This window comes from Acomys minous (genome assembly GCF_964271855.1).
Source record: "Acomys minous genome assembly, chromosome: 9".
Taxonomy (NCBI): domain Eukaryota; kingdom Metazoa; phylum Chordata; class Mammalia; order Rodentia; family Muridae; genus Acomys; species Acomys minous.
In genome coordinates, this window is record NC_140490.1 from 102,705,261 (window position 1) to 102,723,057 (window position 17,797).

The 17,797-nt window shown below is 36.1% G+C and overlaps 1 protein-coding gene across 2 annotated transcripts in view; it reads right to left on the bottom strand.

Moving 5' to 3' along the window:
- Nucleotides 1-12,686: 12,686 nt before the first annotated feature.
- TMTC3 (transmembrane O-mannosyltransferase targeting cadherins 3) overlaps nt 12,687-17,797 on the bottom strand; it is a 35,263-nt gene continuing 30,152 nt past the window's right edge. For both annotated transcript variants that reach the window (XM_084795659.1, XM_084795660.1), the window contains exon 14: nt 12,687-16,563. In XM_084795659.1, the coding sequence (XP_084651785.1) occupies nt 15,749-16,563 (815 nt within the window). In that variant the 3' untranslated portion in view covers nt 12,687-15,748. The remainder of the gene's footprint in view (nt 16,564-17,797) is intronic.

The window sequence follows — 17,797 nt, forward strand, 5'->3', positions numbered from 1 at the left end:
GTTAAAGTGAAATTTAAAAATCAACATTGGGACTAAGTAAGGAGTTGTTCAGGAAATGGCTGGAATTAGATCATGTTTGCTAACTGCCATAGTTTGCTTTCGGTGTCTGTGATAATGATCATGACCAAAAGGGGGCAGGAAATAAAACAGAGACCATGAGGGAATTTTGCTTACCAGTTTTTTCTCTATGCTTCCTTCCATTCTGCGGAAGCACATACCCTAGGGGTGGCCCTGCCCACTGTTGGCCGGGCCCTCCCACATAAACCATTAATCAAGAACATGCCCTCACCAACTTGACTTGAGTACAATCTGATGGAGGTGTTTTCTCAACTGATGTTCTTTCTCCCTATATGACCCTAGTTTGTTTCAAGTTGACAAGAAACTAACAGACTAATTTTAAAGGTTCACATGAGACGTTTATAACAGAAAATGAGTCAATTAGTATATTTTTTGCAAAATGTTATTCTCTGGAAAGAAAAAGTTGAATGTTTGGTGTGAAAGATAAAAATTTTGTGTTTTCTTTGGACAGGACTTAAGTACAGACAGACAACTAGTCAGTTTGGAACTTAAGGCAGATATTTATTGACCCACTCACACAAAGTTGATAAATTCTCAAAAGGATGATCGGAATGCTTTTCAAATATAATGTTAAAGAAAAAAAGCAAAGAATAAGAAATTCAATCTTATGAATTCCTGAAGGGTGTTATAAGACAAGAACTCAAAGACAGGATTAAGTGGAGAAATTGTAGTGGAACAATTGCTATAAAATTTGTATAGGGCTTTTAAAAACCTTGTGTTTCATTTGTATTCAAAAGTTTGGGGTGATGTAACTCAAAGTGTGATGCAATATTCCTCCTGATTTACTTGTGGCTCAGGTGAGTTTTGATATTAAGCAGGCTAAAGATTTCCAATTTTTCTTTTCTAGGAGTTAAATAAACCAGAGCTGCTTTTTGAATGTTTATAGAAGAAAAATGGCTGCCAAGACACAGTTAATAATATTGTATATGTTTGAATTTACCATGAAGGGAATTTTTAGCAAGTGCTCATGTGACATCTTACTTTTGTAAACACCCAGCCAAATAATTCCCCTAATTTCTGATTCTTAAAATGGCTCGTAAGTATAAGCTTGTAGGCAAACAGAAGCATGAGCCAAGGACACACAGCTTACCTAGCCACTAGAACAAAACTAGTTGTTCTTGTCCTGTTCACCAAAATGAACAGCAATAATACAATCTTTTTTATTTATGCTGAAGTAGCTAATAGTATTTTAATATATCAACATGAGTTGATATAGGACTTGAATATGAAGAAAAACATCACTTTGGGATGTTATCCAAGAGTGTATACCCTGCATGAAGAGACAGATGTCAAAGAATGAGAGAGCCAAAGAATAAAGTTTATGATCTTACAACTCTTTAATTTCTCATTATCTAAGTGTTTAGAGGCTATGCTTAGGGAGAACACGCTGTAACTCTTACCCCTGGCCCATTGCCAATTGATCACAGTGCTCCTTCTTGAATAAAGATCTGCCAACACAAGACTCCAAGTAGCTATTACTAGCTGGTCTGAGTTAGCATTACAAGTTAAGGAGAAAAGGTTTATTTTAACTTACAGTTCAATGTGCAGTCTATTTGGGTGTAAAGTTAAGACAGCAACAATTTGAGGCTACAAACTGCATCACATCTACACTCAGGAAACAGTGAGGGATGAGTGCATGCTGCTGTTTTCAGTTTCCTTACTCCATTTATACAGTCCAACAGACTCCTAAGCAAGGGATAGTGCCACCCGCTGTGGACATGCCAATGAGAAAATCCAGAGGCCCATCTCTCAAGTGACTCTAGGTTCTGATAAGTTGACACTTAACACTAATAATCATAACTATTATAGTTAAATGAATTGCCATCTCGAATGCATTCAAATTTCCCAGAAGAAAAAAACAGAAGGAAACTATTTTATTGCGCTTCAGAATAGTAGATGATTATAGTTCTGCAAATCTGATTATAAGGACACACAGTGATTCATTACCTATCATCAATATTTATCAGTCTATCTGCTCAGACATCCATTTTGTTGTATGTTTTCCTTACCATGAATTCTTATGAGGTTTACATTTAAAATGTCTTTTAATAGTCATTTTGGATTTCCACCAAATCAATGATTATAACTTGTAAACTGTGCAAAGAATACTGACACTTGTCTTGCTCATATATTGGCTCTCTTCTGATGCTTTACAAATCTCTTTATTCCCTTAGCCTTCAGCATCTTCCACAGCCAAGTTCTCGGAGTGCCACCCCAGGAAAAGCAGAGCCATCCTGTGTGCTGCTTGTCATGGATGCTTGCCTGGAGTAATGAAAACATGTGGTTGCCATAGCAGGAGATGGGAAGACGAAGAGCGCACACTGAGGGCAAAGGTCAGAGAACATCAGCTTTTTTAGGGGAATGGAAATCCTTCATGGAGGAGGTGACGCTTTGCAGAGAAAGTTCTTGAGCAGAGCAGAAAAAGAAGTTAGGCGTTTCCTCAAAGTATTCAGAAGACCCATGGGATGTAGAGATAATGATGTCAATGTGGTACGTAAGACCAGATGTGAACTGACTTTAGAGGCCAAGATTAGGCTTTTATATTTTTACAGATAAGTAAAAATGAGATAAGAGTTTTCTTAGGCTGAGCATTTGAGATTTGGAATGGGGGTGAGTATAATTTTATCCTTTGGTAAATTGGGCTTTTTTTCCCCCTTCTAATTCTTCTTTTGATACTCAAGAAAGAGTATTTATTTACTGATATTTTAGACAATAAAATATTGAAAAGTAAAAGTAAAAATAAAAATCATCTGTAATTGAATTGGTTGAGATCAGTACTGGGAAACGCTGATGACTAGTATAAAATACATGTAAATGTATACATGATATATACATACAGTGATTATGTGATTAAAGAATCATAGTTTGTATGCGTACAATGGGGAAAAATCTACTTATTTCTCCCAGCAACATACTCGTAATATTCTAAATTCACATCATTTTCCATTTTCAATATTGTGGATGCTGTTTAGTTGACAGTAGTATATCTTTTGTTTTGTTGCTCTTTTGCTGGGTTAGATATGACCATGGATATGGATATGACTATAGATATGACCAGAACTGCTATGAGTACATGGATGTGATCACCCTTGAGGTTAATATTCCTTGGCAGGCTTTGGGCATCCTGGAGATCTCATGGAAAATGCAGGGGACGCTGCGCTCAGAAGCTCTCCCAGGTTCCTTAGTCGGTCACTCCAGGGTTCACAGTAGGTAAACAGATACTGTGGGACACACTATTCCACTGTGTAGCTGCCTGAAAATTACTAAACATATGCCAGTGACACAACTTTTGTGAATTGTCACCTATGCTGGGATGGGATATTTTGATGACATAACTGTCTTTGGGTCACAAACAGTCTATAAGTAACATCATTGGTTCACCAAGCTGGCCTTGGATAGAGTTATTTTTTTTGGTCTATTGTTGCTCTATATGTGATAAATACATGTTTCCCTATAAAAATTAAGGCAATTTATTTATTTATTTATTTATTTATTTATTTATTTATTTATTTATAAAAATGTATGTATAGCCAGGTGTGGTAGAATACACCTTTAATCTCAACATGTGTGAGCAGAGGCTGGTGCATCTCTGTATGTTTGAGGCCAGCCTGTTCTACACAGTAAACTCTAGCCCAATCAGGGCTACAAATAGAGACCATGATTCAGAACAAAGCAAAACATAGCTGTATCAGTGTATTTTTAATTTTTTTGTTGGTTTAGCCTAAAGCTGTCAATTAAAAGAAACTTATCTTTTTTATTTTCCTCAATATCTGTCCTGAATCTAAATTTAGGACATCCAGGATTCTTCACTGTAGGCAGGAACAACAGACCTAGGAAGGGCCACCAGAAAGACAGCATCTTTCTCCATCTGCTCAGAAGGGGCCCCTTCATCACCATCCATCGTGCTGCCTTGCAAATGATTTTGTAGTCCAGCTAGTTGTGTCATAGTTTTGCATGGAGGTATTGCCAGTGTGGCTTTGAGAATGGCTCCCTTTTTGAGCTCCATCAGCTCTGTGCTCCAGATGAGCTCTGCTAGTATCTTACACCCTTTGTTGTTCAGAACCACAGCAACTGCGCAGTAGAGAACGGTCAAAGAAAAATGTCGTGACCGTGCACTCAGTAGCTACTCGGGAATTCCATAAGGACAACAAAGGCAAGGACACATTCACTGGAGACTTAATCATCTACTTCATCATTTCCAGCAATTCATTGTGGGCTCACAGGACAAGTGATGCTTGTGGGAGTAACACATCAATGTTGAGGAAGCATGTTGACAGGAGCATTTCAGCCCTAGCCACATGGAGCTGCTGGGTCATGTTACAAAGCCCATGCAAGACTTCTAATCTCAAGATACTTAATTTAATCACACCAGTAAGGACCCATTGATAACATAATGAATAATAATATTATATCCACAGATTCAGGGACTAGGATATGGAGATTTCAAAAGAAAATTTAGCTTAGTAAAATCACAGTACTAAATAAAGGAATGTTTAATGAACTGGAAAGTAAACACAAAGTAATAGCCAGGAATGGTGGGCACACGCCTTTAATCTCAGTACTTGGGAGGCAGAGGCAGGCAGATTGCTGTGAGTTCAAGGCCAGCCTGGTCTACAAAGTAAGTCTAGGACAGGCAAGGCTACACAGAGAAACCCTATCTCAAAAAACCAAACCAAACCAACCAATAACCAAACCCCCCAAAACAAAAAGGAAACAAACAAAAAACCAAAACACTAATTATTATTCATAAACCAACTGTATCTACCTTGAGAATTTTATCAGCATAGTTCATTGACCTGATATGGATTTGAGTGAATGCTAAGATCTCCAGGCCTCCTGGCAAAATGGAATAAATCTTTGACGTAAGTGGACACTTAAGGGACATTTTAATGGTTAAATGAAATAGCATTTAAGGTGTTCTTGCTGTTACCTGAGTGTGCTGTGGACATTGCTCTTTTGAATGAAAGACATTTTCTTGCGTATTTGCTGTACACCGGGGTCCACTGGGGACACATTAATGTTACTCGATTATAGTGTATATAATCTGTGCAATTCCATGTATTAGTCTCCCAAATGTTCACATTAAAAAATGACTATAAGGTGGCTTTCTTTAAGCTACTTTCTGTGCATAAAGATCAACATACTTATATCCTCTAGTGTAAATTGGGGATCAAGCATTTCAAATAAGGTGTGTTTTTACATTTTTTTCATTTTTGTGTATATTTCTACATCATGAAATAAATATGACAAGAGCTTATCACAACAAATATAGCATGTAATTGGAACTCATTATGATAAAAGAGAGCACAAAATGGTGAGATGAGTAGACTTCATAGCTGGATATATCTAACTTTAAATTCTAAATCTGCATTGACCTGTATCCTTGGCTCTTTTACTCTGTAATTTTTTTCTTTTTCTTTTAAATTTATTTTTAAAATTTATTTACTTTACATCCTGATCATAGCTTCCTCCTTTGTAACCTCTGAAAATTTGAATTGTGTCATTTTGTGAATGGAAATGATTCCACTGTTTTAGATGTGAGTATCAAGTAAGAAAAATACTTAGACTATATAGACTAATGGCTGCCAATAAGCAGTAACTATTATCTAAATGTTTTTAATTACAATGCAAGTATCAAACAACTATCCAAATAATAAATATAGAGTTACCACAGATTGAAAAAAAAAGAATTTGTTAAATTCAATAGGCTTCTGAAACAGTTAAATAGCTGTGGTCCAATACAAATAGTTTATTGATTGACTTTTAATATTCTTACTCTGTGTTACACTGGATTACACATGCACCAAAATGTCTAATAATGTACATTCAACGATGGGAGTTCCCTGAAAGAAGTCAAGGAATTAAAGAGTAGTATGTTGTTCTTGGTGCTGTCAAGAGCATTGTCTTCCCATGTTTCAGATTTTCTGAGCCTCAATAAAATTGGCAGATTGCTCTATTAAAACCCCTAAAGATAAAAATCTTCTGCAACACAATAGTCACAGTTTAATCAGATCAAACATAGCTATCACATGCCTTCACTGTCCTCTGTTGAGGTTGTTAGGAATGCTAAGAGTACTAGGATTCATAGATCACTAAGGCTTTAGTATACGTTATCTATCGGTTACGTGATAGATATATATTTAACTTTATTACATTATGCCAAATGGGGTTTCAAAGGGTTTGGTATTAATTTTCTCTCCCACTAGCAATGAAAGGAAATACATTTTATTATAATTGATTTTAAGTTTTGTTGGAGTAGTAGGTGTGTACATGTGAAGTGTTTATTCGTCTCATGTAAGTAGTTCAGCAATGTTTATAGTTCTGTATATGTGGTGCATGCATATACGTCTGTATGAACCTGTGGTGTGTGTGTGTGTGTTTGTGTGTGTGTGTGTGTGTGTGTGTGTGTGTGTGTGTGTGTTTGTGTGTGTGTAGGCCAGAGTTTTATATCAGGTGGTTTCCTACATTGTCTTCTTTTTAAAAATTAATTAATGAAATTATTATTTTGAGATAGGGTCTCTAATTGACTTTGGAACTCATGGATTGGGAGCCTCTAAGAAGCCATTTGTCTTCCTCTTGAATGGTAGGATTACAAAAGTGTGCAGCCACAACCAATTATTTCCATGGATGCTGGTGGTCTGAATCAGGACTTCATTATGTAGGAGTAAGCACATCACCTGCTGAGCTGTCTCCTATCTTCTCCTATCTCCATGTTTACAGTTTTCAGTATAATGGTCTTATACAGGCTTTCTTATATTTTTTCAATGCATGTTTGACAGGATTACAGTTTTCCCATTTGTTAGTATGTAGAAATAACACTTTCTTTTATTACCCTATTAATAGTCATATATGTATTAATATATTCTATGTACAACTCATTCTTTTAGTATTTTTACTGAGTTGTTCTGCCTTTTCCTATCATTTCATGGAAAACAGAAGTCATAGTAATTTAATTTCTTAGACTCTTATGAGATTTTTAACTGCACATAAAATACACTTCTTACATGTGTAGTCATACTACATTTCTTTTGTCACAGACAGAATTATTTTTATATTTGCATACATACATCCTTCACATCTTTCCCTGGATCTACACTCCTATTTAGGTCACTTCCTTTAACTCTTAAGGACAGCATGGCTCCATGGTTAAATCACTTGCTGTATTTGCAAAGGAACTAGATTTGGTTCCCAGCACACATATGGAGGTGCACAACTATCTCTACCTCCACTTCTAGGAGATATGATGGCCTCTTTGGGTATCCATAGGCACCAGGGACACTGGATATTTATGTACATGTAAGGAAAACATACATATAGAATAATTTAAAACTTTTTAAAAACTGTTTATTAATTGCTATACTATGGATATTCTAGGGGGAAGTTCTCTAAAATAATTTATTTTGCATTTATGGCTAAAGCAAGATTTTAATTTTCATATGATTCCTTCTGATCATAGTTTCTTTTCATTCACCTCTTCCCAGACTCTATCTACTTCTCCACCAGTCAAAACTCCATGCCTCCCTCTCTCCCCAAACAAAAAAGTAAATAAAACAAACCATAATTAAGAGAGAAAAAGAACACAAAGAAAAACACAAGAGACAAATACACAGAGGATACACAAAACTAAAACTCATAAATATACAAAGTCGGAAACCATAATTTATAGACAGAAGCTGAGAGAGAGAAAAACATACCCAAACAAAGTGATACGAGAGGGAGAATCTACAAGACTGCCATTGAGGTTGTTCTGTGTTGGCCATCTCCTGCTGGGCATGAAGCCTGCGCCTCACTTTAAGTAGTTTATATACTCAGTGAGACTTCATTAGAAAAAACAGATTTTTTTTTCCCCTTTGCAAGTAGCTGTTAAGAAACAGCTTCCTGGTTACGGATGGGAAGATGTGTTCATCTCTATGCTGTGACCCCCTCGCGCTTGGACCTGTGCTGCCCTGTGCATGTTATCACACACAGCCTTTATGAGTTAGTATGTGCAACAATCCCATTGTATCTTTTACAATCTTTCTTCCTCCCTTCCAAAGAGTTCCCTGAGTCCTGAAGAAAGAAAATTGATGAAGACATCTCATTTATATATAACTGGGTGTTCCAAAGGTCTCACTTTCTGCACACTGTCCAGTTGTGGGTCTCTGTATAAGTCCCCATCTACCACAGGAGGGAGCTTCTTGATGTTGGCTGAGTGAAACACTCATTGATGGGTACAGCAGAATGTTGTCAGGACTCATTTTATTGCTATGCACCTTTAGCAGAACCATAGTGTTCTGCTATGCCCATGGCCTAGCTAGTCTGAGATTCTTGGCTACCCTAGCAGTGTCAGGCATGGACTCCATCTCATGGTGGGCTTTAAATTCAATATGATACTGGTTGTTTATTTCCATTTATTTATGCCATTATTGCACCTGCATATTATGTAGGCAGGTCACCACTGTAGACAAAACAGTTTTTAGTTGGGATGGTTTTTAATTAAATAAAATATTGGCTGGTTAGTCCCATGTTTGTGCCATTATTGCCCTAGTATATTATGCAGGCAGGTCGCTCGTGTAGATTGGAGCATTCTTAGTTGGGTTGGTTTTTGCATTTCTTCACTAGTAGCATACTAAGTACCTTCCAGTACCATAAAGGAAAGCCAGTGGGGGTGAGAGCTTTAGTTAAGCACCTGCAGAGTACCCCGTGTCCAGTGAGTTTTGTAGGTGTTGCCTTCAGCAATATGGCCTTGTCATCGGTTTGTGAAGAGTAACTAACAGTCGTGGCAATAGCCTGGGTTGTTTGGAGGTTTTCACAGGGCCTTTTGGCCAACAACTTAATTATATGTACTCCATTCCTGCCACTGGAGGTTTCAGTTGGTGGCAACATATGTCTGTCTACTTGGGGCTTTTTTCCCCCGTATTGGTGACTCCATTTACACACACACACACACACGCACACGCACACGCACACGTTTCTACTGTAGTAGGTTTCCAAGAAATCTCAAATGGCCCTTTATTGTTGTCTCTTAGTTGTCCCTCCCAGTTACTCCTCCCTTACCTCACTCTCTTCTCTCCTCTCCATTTAATCCTCCTGTTCCAATCTCCCCCATTTCCTCATATTCTATTTTCCCTTCCTTGGGAGATCTTCTCCTCCTCATTAGTCCCTTACTCAATACCTAACCTCTATACAGATTATGTCTACCGCCTTAAAAGCTTATACCTACATGTAACAGACTGCATTTGTCTTTTTGGGTCCTGGTTACCTCACTCAGGATGTCCATTTTTAACAGCTGAGTAATATTCCATTGTGTAAATGTACCATATTTTCACTATCCATGCATCTGTAGATACACATCTAGGTTATTTTGAACTTCAAGCTATTATGAATACAGCAGCAATGAACACAGATGAGCAAGTGTCTCTGTAGGGTGTAGACTTCTTGGGATATATGCCCAAAAGTGGTGATAGCTGAATCTTAAGGAATATCTATTTCCCACTTTCTGAGGAAACACCACATTGTTTTTCATAGTGGTTGTAAAAGTATGTGCTTCCACCAGTGATGGATGAGTGCTCCCTTTCTTCCCCATGAGTTATCATTGGTTGACCTTGGCCATTCTGATAGATGTAAACTGAAATCGCCAAGTATTTTTTAGTTGAACTTCCATGATGATTAAGAATGTTGAACATTGTTTCATCTTTTGAGAACTTTTAATTCGATATACCATTTTTAGTTAGGTGGTTTTTGATGATCAGCATTGAATTCTTTATAATATTTTAGATATTAACTTTCTGTCTGATGTGTAGTTGGTAAAGTTCTTTTCCTATTCTGTAGCCTGCCACTTTCTCCCAAATGATGTCCTTTGACATACAGCTTTTCAGTTTCATAAGGTCTCAAGTATTAGCTGCTGTCCTTAGTGCCTATGCTATCAGTGTTCTGTTCAGAAAGTCTTTTCCTGTGTCAGTAAAATAAACTTTTATAGGTGTTAAATTTTGATTTGTCTGCGCTCTTTTTCTTCTTTAGACTTTAGTTCTTCCATTGAATTTTGATTTCCCTGGCTTCTTTTTTTAAAATTTCTTTGATTTTTGTTTTTTGTAGACAGGGTTTCTCCATGTGGCCCTGGCTGTCCTGGATGCACTTTGTAGACCAAGCTGTCCTTGAACTCACAGAGATCCTCCTGCCTCTGTCTCCCTAGTGCTGGAATTAAAGACATGCGCCACCATGTTTCATTAAGAGTCAGGCTATCAGTTTTACTGCTTTTTTTTGTTTGTTTGTTTATTTCTTATTCCTTTGGTTGCTTTTAAGACAATTTTCAATGTATTTGGTTGAATATATGCTAAACATTTGCATTAACAGATCGATGAAACTTGGAAAATATTTGGCAACTACCTCTTCAAATATTGTTTTTGAGTAGTCTCTTCTTCAGGAAGTGCAGTAAAATCAATGTTACTTCTTTTGACTTGTCTCTTTATAGCCTGTTCCCATCTTTGCATTTTTACCCTGTCTACAATGCCAGCTGGTGCAGTTTGTGCAAGTAGTTAGTATGTCTCTGTTTACTAATTTTATCTTCTGCTTTGTCCGGCCTAAAATTTAAAAGTTTCTATCTTGTTTTTCAGGTCTAGAATGTAGATTTAGTTTATTCTCATGGATTGCACATTTTGGTGTGCCTATTTCTTTTTCTGCTATCTCCAGTAGGAAAGAAGTGTGTCTATTTGTATTTGCTTGGTCATCATTTCCCTTTCTCCCCTAATCTTTGGATAGCTAACACAGAGATGACAACAGGCCTATTTACATTGATGGCAGGTTTCCCTTTCTCTTCAGGACTTTGTGTCCAAAGCAAGGCTAAAAAATAATGCATTTTTGTCTACTTTTCAGTCAAACTCAGTAATCTACAGTACTGCAGAGCTCAGACTATATCTAATGGATATACACTAAGTTTAGCAGTATGCCCTACCTGTTGTTTCCCTCTACATAGAATGAGTCAAATATATAGTTTATATATTTTATACCGAGCTCACAAATGCTCCACGGCTCTTTTAAGGCCTCTTATGCCACCTAGATTCCTATCTTTGTGACTCTCATTAGTCTTGGTGGCAAGAAAGTGGCTAGCTAGCACTTTTTTTCTCTTCTTAACAATGTATGGATTCCCTATTCTTAAATTTAGCATTCTAAAATGTACCAACTGGCCGTTGGCTTGGGAGAAGTATATGATTAATTGTGTACGTGATGATCACTGGGCAACAGGATTCATGGTTTGGAGACTTGAAACTATTCACGTCCAAGGTCAGCCATCTGGCTTGCCATAATGCACCAAAATCAGAACCATGGTTAGAAGTGGGCTTGTAAGTATATAACTTCCTGAGGTGTTTCTTATTCATTAGTGAAATAACCGAAGAAACTCCTAATCATTGAAATAATTCTCTGCTGACTGAAATTTACAAGACAATCAGCTCTCTTGAGTTGATCTTTGAGATTGAAAAAAAAGTCCACTTTATCATTCATAGTTTAGTGTCGCGTAATTAGTCACCTTTTTGATAACCCACACTAAAGTTATAAAAAAGGTAAAAGTACAGATTACTGATTTCTAATCACTGAAGTCTTCAAGAAAGGATAAACTGCGATTTTTTGGATCTATTTTACTCAAAGCAGAAGTAGAAAGGCACCAAATATTTGTAGAACATAAATTCCTTTTGTTGGAAATTATCAACTTCATTGACATAAACACAGACATTTTTGATAAAGTGTGCTTTCAAGAATTTGCTTGAGATACAGTTTTCAGACTTTTTCTTTTGTCTTTTGCTATGTCCCTGATAGCAGAAAGAGCATGGTTAAGTCTAGTAGAGTAATTTAAAGCTTAGTTTTCATTTTAATTTATTCCAGAATTATCTTTAGGCTATTTATACACAAACATTAGTGTTAAGCCCATGTTTGCTATTATGATCATCATTGATATGTATGTTGGAATGCATAAAAGTCAAGTTGTATCTACTCAAGGGAAGAGTTTAAGCCTTATGTTTATTCTAATATGTAAATCTATTTATTAAGCACTTGAAATGTTTCTATGCATTTTAATTATATCAACTCTTTAAAAAAAAACCTGAAGAGGAATTAATATGCATGTAAGGAAACAAGGTAAGAAACTTACCCTATGTTACAATAAGGACAACATGGATGTAAACCTGGAGAGATACAGAAGTAAATTTTATGTAAAATTCCAAGCTTCTCTCTCTCTCTCTCTCTCTCTCTCTCTCTCTCTCTCTCTCTCTCTCTCTCTCTCTCTCTCTCTCCCTCTCTCTCTTTTTTCTGGTTTTTTGAGAGAGGGTTTTTCTGTATAGCCTTGGCTGTCCTAGACTCAACTTTGTAGACCAGGTTGGCCCTAAACTCACAGCAATCCGCCTGTCTCTGCCTCTCGAGTGCTGGGATTAAAGGTGTGTGCCACTATGCCCAGACCTTTTTATTTTCTTATTTTGGCATCTGTCACCAAGTAAAAATATATCGTTATCAGGAATTATAATGTATGCTTTTCACAGGACATTTCTAACATTACATGTCAGCTCATTCGTTCCTTTCTGTAGACAGACCTGCTATATACAAAACTTTGCATTTCATTTCAACATCAAAAGGCAATCAGGTTGAAAGTTTTGAAAAGTAACAATTTAATAATGAATATTTAGAAATGTGATACACACAAATAGCATAGTAATATAAAATGTATACAATTTTAAACTACTTTTAAATGAACCCTTAATATGGATTGGTGACAACAGTTTTAAGAACTACCAGATGTTAGGGGATGGGGTTCATTTTAAATATCATTTGGTCATGCAAATAAAAAAATAAATATGACAAATATATGGATTTTTGAAGTATAAATTGACATACAAATCTATATATTCTTAATAGTTTTCATTAAAGCATCTCTGAAGAAGTATTCTATAACATGAAGTTGAAAACCCAATGAAAAGAAAAGGCAATGAGGTTTTATTAGAATTGAATAATTCACATACTAAATATAGAACCGTAAACACAAAACTTTTAAACAGTGATATGTATATAGTTATTTTTTTCTCATTGACCTCAGAAGTCATTGACCTCAGAAAACCACACACTGGGACTGGACAAGGATTTGGCTGCCAGTATTCCAAGTTACACTGGGAGCTGGGACAGGATCACTTGAGACTGAGTTCAAGACCTGTTAGGGCAACACTATAAGGCCTAGCCTCAAAGAGAGGGGTCGGTGCATGGGGCTACTCACTGGAAAAATTAGAAAATTCCTAATTTAAAATGTTCATAGGGAAGACAAAAACAGCTGTAGGAGTGACTTAGAATTTAACTCCACTTTCTGAGGAGCAGTGAAGGAATAATCTATCACAGCTCCTTGAAGATTGTCAAAGCTCTACTACAACTTTTGGCGAGTAGATCTGTAAAACACCAAAAATTAAAACTCTATCTTCTTATCATACTCAAACCTGTGATAAGTCTTGTTTTTTTTAAATTCAGATATCCCAAGTACTAAACCACAGGAGAGGTAATTGGGCTTAAAAATGCGCACATTCCCTGTCTTCAAAAGACAGCTCTGAGGCAGTTGGGGGCATATTCTTATCATTTCTCATCTCAACAGTTTCAATAAAATTCCATGCATGTAAAAAACATTAATATGACCATAAGAAAGCTTGATAAAATTTACTATTTATATTTTCCGGAATAAATACTACTTAGAACACATTCCTTAGTGGGATTTAAGCTATCAAAACTTAATTGGGTTCTATTACTAATGTGCAAAGTTAACACAAGAAAAATACAGGATCTTACCTGAACTAATTTAGAGCAGTGGCCTGTAACTCCTAACTACAAATCAGAATCACTCAACAAAGTTTTAGAAAAAATGAAGCGTGGTTCATTTTCCTAGAAATTATATTTAATTGTTATGAGATGGGTGGGAGAGCTCCCATATAATTCTACTATGAAATGAAGTTGAGCATCACTGTTTGGTAATAATTAATAATTGCTACCCAAAATGGACTTGAGTTAAATAAATTAAAATTCAAGTATGAGTACTTTTTTGTGGCAGACATTATTATGAATACTAATAAAAGATTTTTCTATTAAAATTAATATTTATCCTTATCACTTGACTAGCTACATAAATTTAATAAAATAGTCCTCGAACTTTTATTATGTTTGCTATCATAAAAGGTTTCCTTTGACTTTGCTTACTGAACAATCCTCCATTTCAAATTTTAACTGTAGTGACTACAAGGAAAGTCTTTTTCTAGAGATGCATAGGAGTGCATAACAACTTCATTTTCAAGTCATAGCATATGAGGTATTCTTCACTTCATGTCTGAAGTCACAAAGCTACACTCTAAGAACTGAAGCAAAACATTGCTTTGAAGTTTAACGAAATCTCATGGGTCAAGAACTAACACCCACTGGCATCAGTGCTGGAGTTAAATTATTAAAAAAAAATCTATGTCAGATCCTCTGAGAAAGTAAACGGGATGGGTCTTTAATGCAGAACATATTTCTTGTGACCTATTTATTAAAGATTTCTTGGAAAACATTACAGAAGCATGGTTTCTAAGACATAATATAATTAGAGATCAGTTAACTCAAGGGAACTAACAATTTAAACTAAAAGTTTAAAATTTTGGTGAAAGATCAGTAGTTAAAATAAATACTTAATAAAATATATAACATAACCTATCAAAAATTTAGTGTTTAAAAAAAATGTCACATTGTTTTGCCTTCAGTTAAAAAAAAAACTGAGTATAGTGATTTAGGCATCTAATAATTAATATGTGACTTTGGAAACAAAAACTGATTTTAAGTTAAGACCAAAGAGACTAAGATAAAAGAGACTACTATAATTGTTCTAAAGCTTAAGGTAAGAATGACTAAGGACTTTTCAGTATACAATATGCCAAGGAGCAGAATACTCTGGGAAGCAAAACCCAATGAACAGTCATGATTATGTAGCTCATGTTAGAATACTCAGTGTGAAAGGGAAAATACAGTGTTAGTGAGCACCACTAGGAGTCTGTATATAGGAAACTTTATCTGCTTAGTGATTATAGTTTAGAGTGAAGAGCAAATATGCAGTTCTAAGCTAATGTGTCATGACTTACTTTTAAGTGTTTCTTCCACCACTCCTTTTAAACCTCAAAGAACACATAAACAGCATACATTTGTAGTATAATGTCCCTTGATTTACAGGAAGAATTACTGGAAAAAAATAAGCCTTCAATGAGTATCAATCCATTGCTGGATCTGAAGAGGTAAAGAAAAAAATGAGAAAAGAACTAATGAACGAAGTTACAAAACCCGGCACACACTGGATTTATCTCCATGGGTTCATTCTTGACACCCATGTTTCAACTCAGATTAGTAGACAGATCTGCCAACTCCTCTACCCCTCCAAAAAAATCCCAAACCTTTTTGCTTCTATAATATAAGTTTCAATTCACCCAGAATTTGAGATTTTGCCTATAGTCACCCAAATTAAAATTTGTGTCCCATCTTATAAGACATATATCCTAGGCCAGAGGTCTTCAGTGAAAATCTCGTTTTGATCCTATATGCAGGATTTTATGCAACTTCCGAAACACCAGTGTTTTTCAGTTTCTACTACAAGCAAAACACATGAAATAGACTGAAGGTCTCTGGCACCTCTGTTACATGATACAGCGCAGTTTCAGTCTCCACTTAGAATCCGTTCAATCTCTTCCAGCCTTTTCAAAGCAGCAACTCTTTTCTTCTCAATTTCTTTGATGTCTTTTGCTGTTTTATGGGGGGCCTCTTTGTCTGCATGTTTTGTTGCGTGCTTGTTGGATTTAGAGTTTTTAGGATCATTTGTTTTTATGATTTGTGCTGGTCTGGATTCACTTCTCATTTCTTTTACATCCTCAGAAGGGATTTCATCTCTTTCTTCTGTACCTGACGTCTTATCATCTGGGGATGGTGGCTGCTCCACAATACCAGAAGAGGAAATTTTCTCCCTGACTATACTCAAATGGCGTTGAATATATTCCTCATGAGGTGCTAATGCCAACGTTTCAACCAGGCATCTTTCAGCTTTTAGTAAGTCTTTTTCTTCAAAGTACACAACACAAAGATTGTGCTTTCCTTGCACATTGCTTGGGTCCATTTCCAGTATCTTTTCAAAACACCTTTTGGCTCCCGGTATATCCTTCTTTTGGTTCATCAGAATGTCTCCTTTTAAAATGAGACCCTTAGTGTGGTCAGGATAGTATCTGAGCAGCTCTTCTAAAATTGGCAATGCCTTTAACTCCTTAGCGGTTTGCGAATACAGGAGCGCCAGGTTAAACAAAGCACTTCTGAAGTCAGGTTGTAACTTGATGGCTTTCTTCATCCAACTCTCGGCTTCAGCATCCTTTTTGTCATCCATGGCAAGCATGCCCAAGTTGAAATAGCCATTAGCATCTTGTGGCTCTTCGTTTATGTAGTTCAGAAGCCGTTTTCTAGCTTCAGGTCTGAGTTTAACTTCACCTTAAAGGAGATAAATTATCAATGAACGCTTTTTAGGTGTTTTGTTATATTACAAAATATAACAACAAAGCACCTTATTTCTGCATCTAAATAAAAAAGTAGAAACCAAATACCTTTTTCTTTATAGGGAAAAAAATGTGCACGAAACTGTCAAATTATAAGTTAATTTCCTTTTCAATCAGTAAGTACTTGAGAGGAAGACTATATAGAAGTATAAGCATAGGATTTCCAAAGATGTGTATTCAAGCACAGTTCTGTTGGCATTTTGTGTTTATACACCAAATAAATTCTTTAATTTCTTTGAGTAAATTTACTCACTTTTTAAATAATTATACGATGTGTGTATGTGGGGCTTTCGCAGATCCTGCATGAGGTTTAATTAAGACATGGAGACATTTATATAGTCTAAAGCTGTTGGGCTTTTGGCTGAGGCAGTCTCTCAGACAACTACTCAAGTTCTCAGCCACTGTGTCCGTCCTTGTGGTTTTAACTGCTTGCTTTCCAGCTACTATACCTTCTTGTCTTCCTTCTTTCCTCATCCACCCATTTCTGCGTGTATCTCCATCTGTGTCTGGGTCACTGTCTGCGTATGCTCCTGCCCCTAGTTTCTGCCCCAGCTCCTGCTGCTAGCTCTTTATTATGCAAGAAGCCACTTTCCTTACTCAGCTAATAAGCTGTAGAAAGTCACCTTCCCCAGGGCAGCTTGCCTACTTTTAAAGGCAGGTAAGAAAGTAACAGCTACATATTTTGCTGGCTGGGCAATGATCACTTTAAATAACAATTAAGAACACACTTTTTCATAGCCAGAAAATACAGTATTTGTGGGTCACCCCAACATATGTGTGTGTGTGTGTGTGTGTGTGTGTATGTGTGTATCAGCAAGTATTATAATAACTATAATTATCCAAGTCAGATTTTTTTTTGTATGTTAGCTAAAAAAATTTAGGAAGTTCCATGAAAAAAAATTATTGAGTATAAAACTGTAACATGAGGTTCTGAGAAGCAAACAGTAAAATTGTTTTTATTAGAATATTTTAAAAGTTCTGTATCTTCATACATTTAGATGAGATGTGTTGGATAATGAGCGAGTTTCATAATTCTTAAGATTAACAAAAATATTAGTTTTTAAATTTATATTTCTTGAACATCAAACATAAAGCCCTCTTTATATTTCTTTATTTGACATTATGATGAATAAGAAAAATCTGAAAATAAATCAATAGGCTTTTAGATG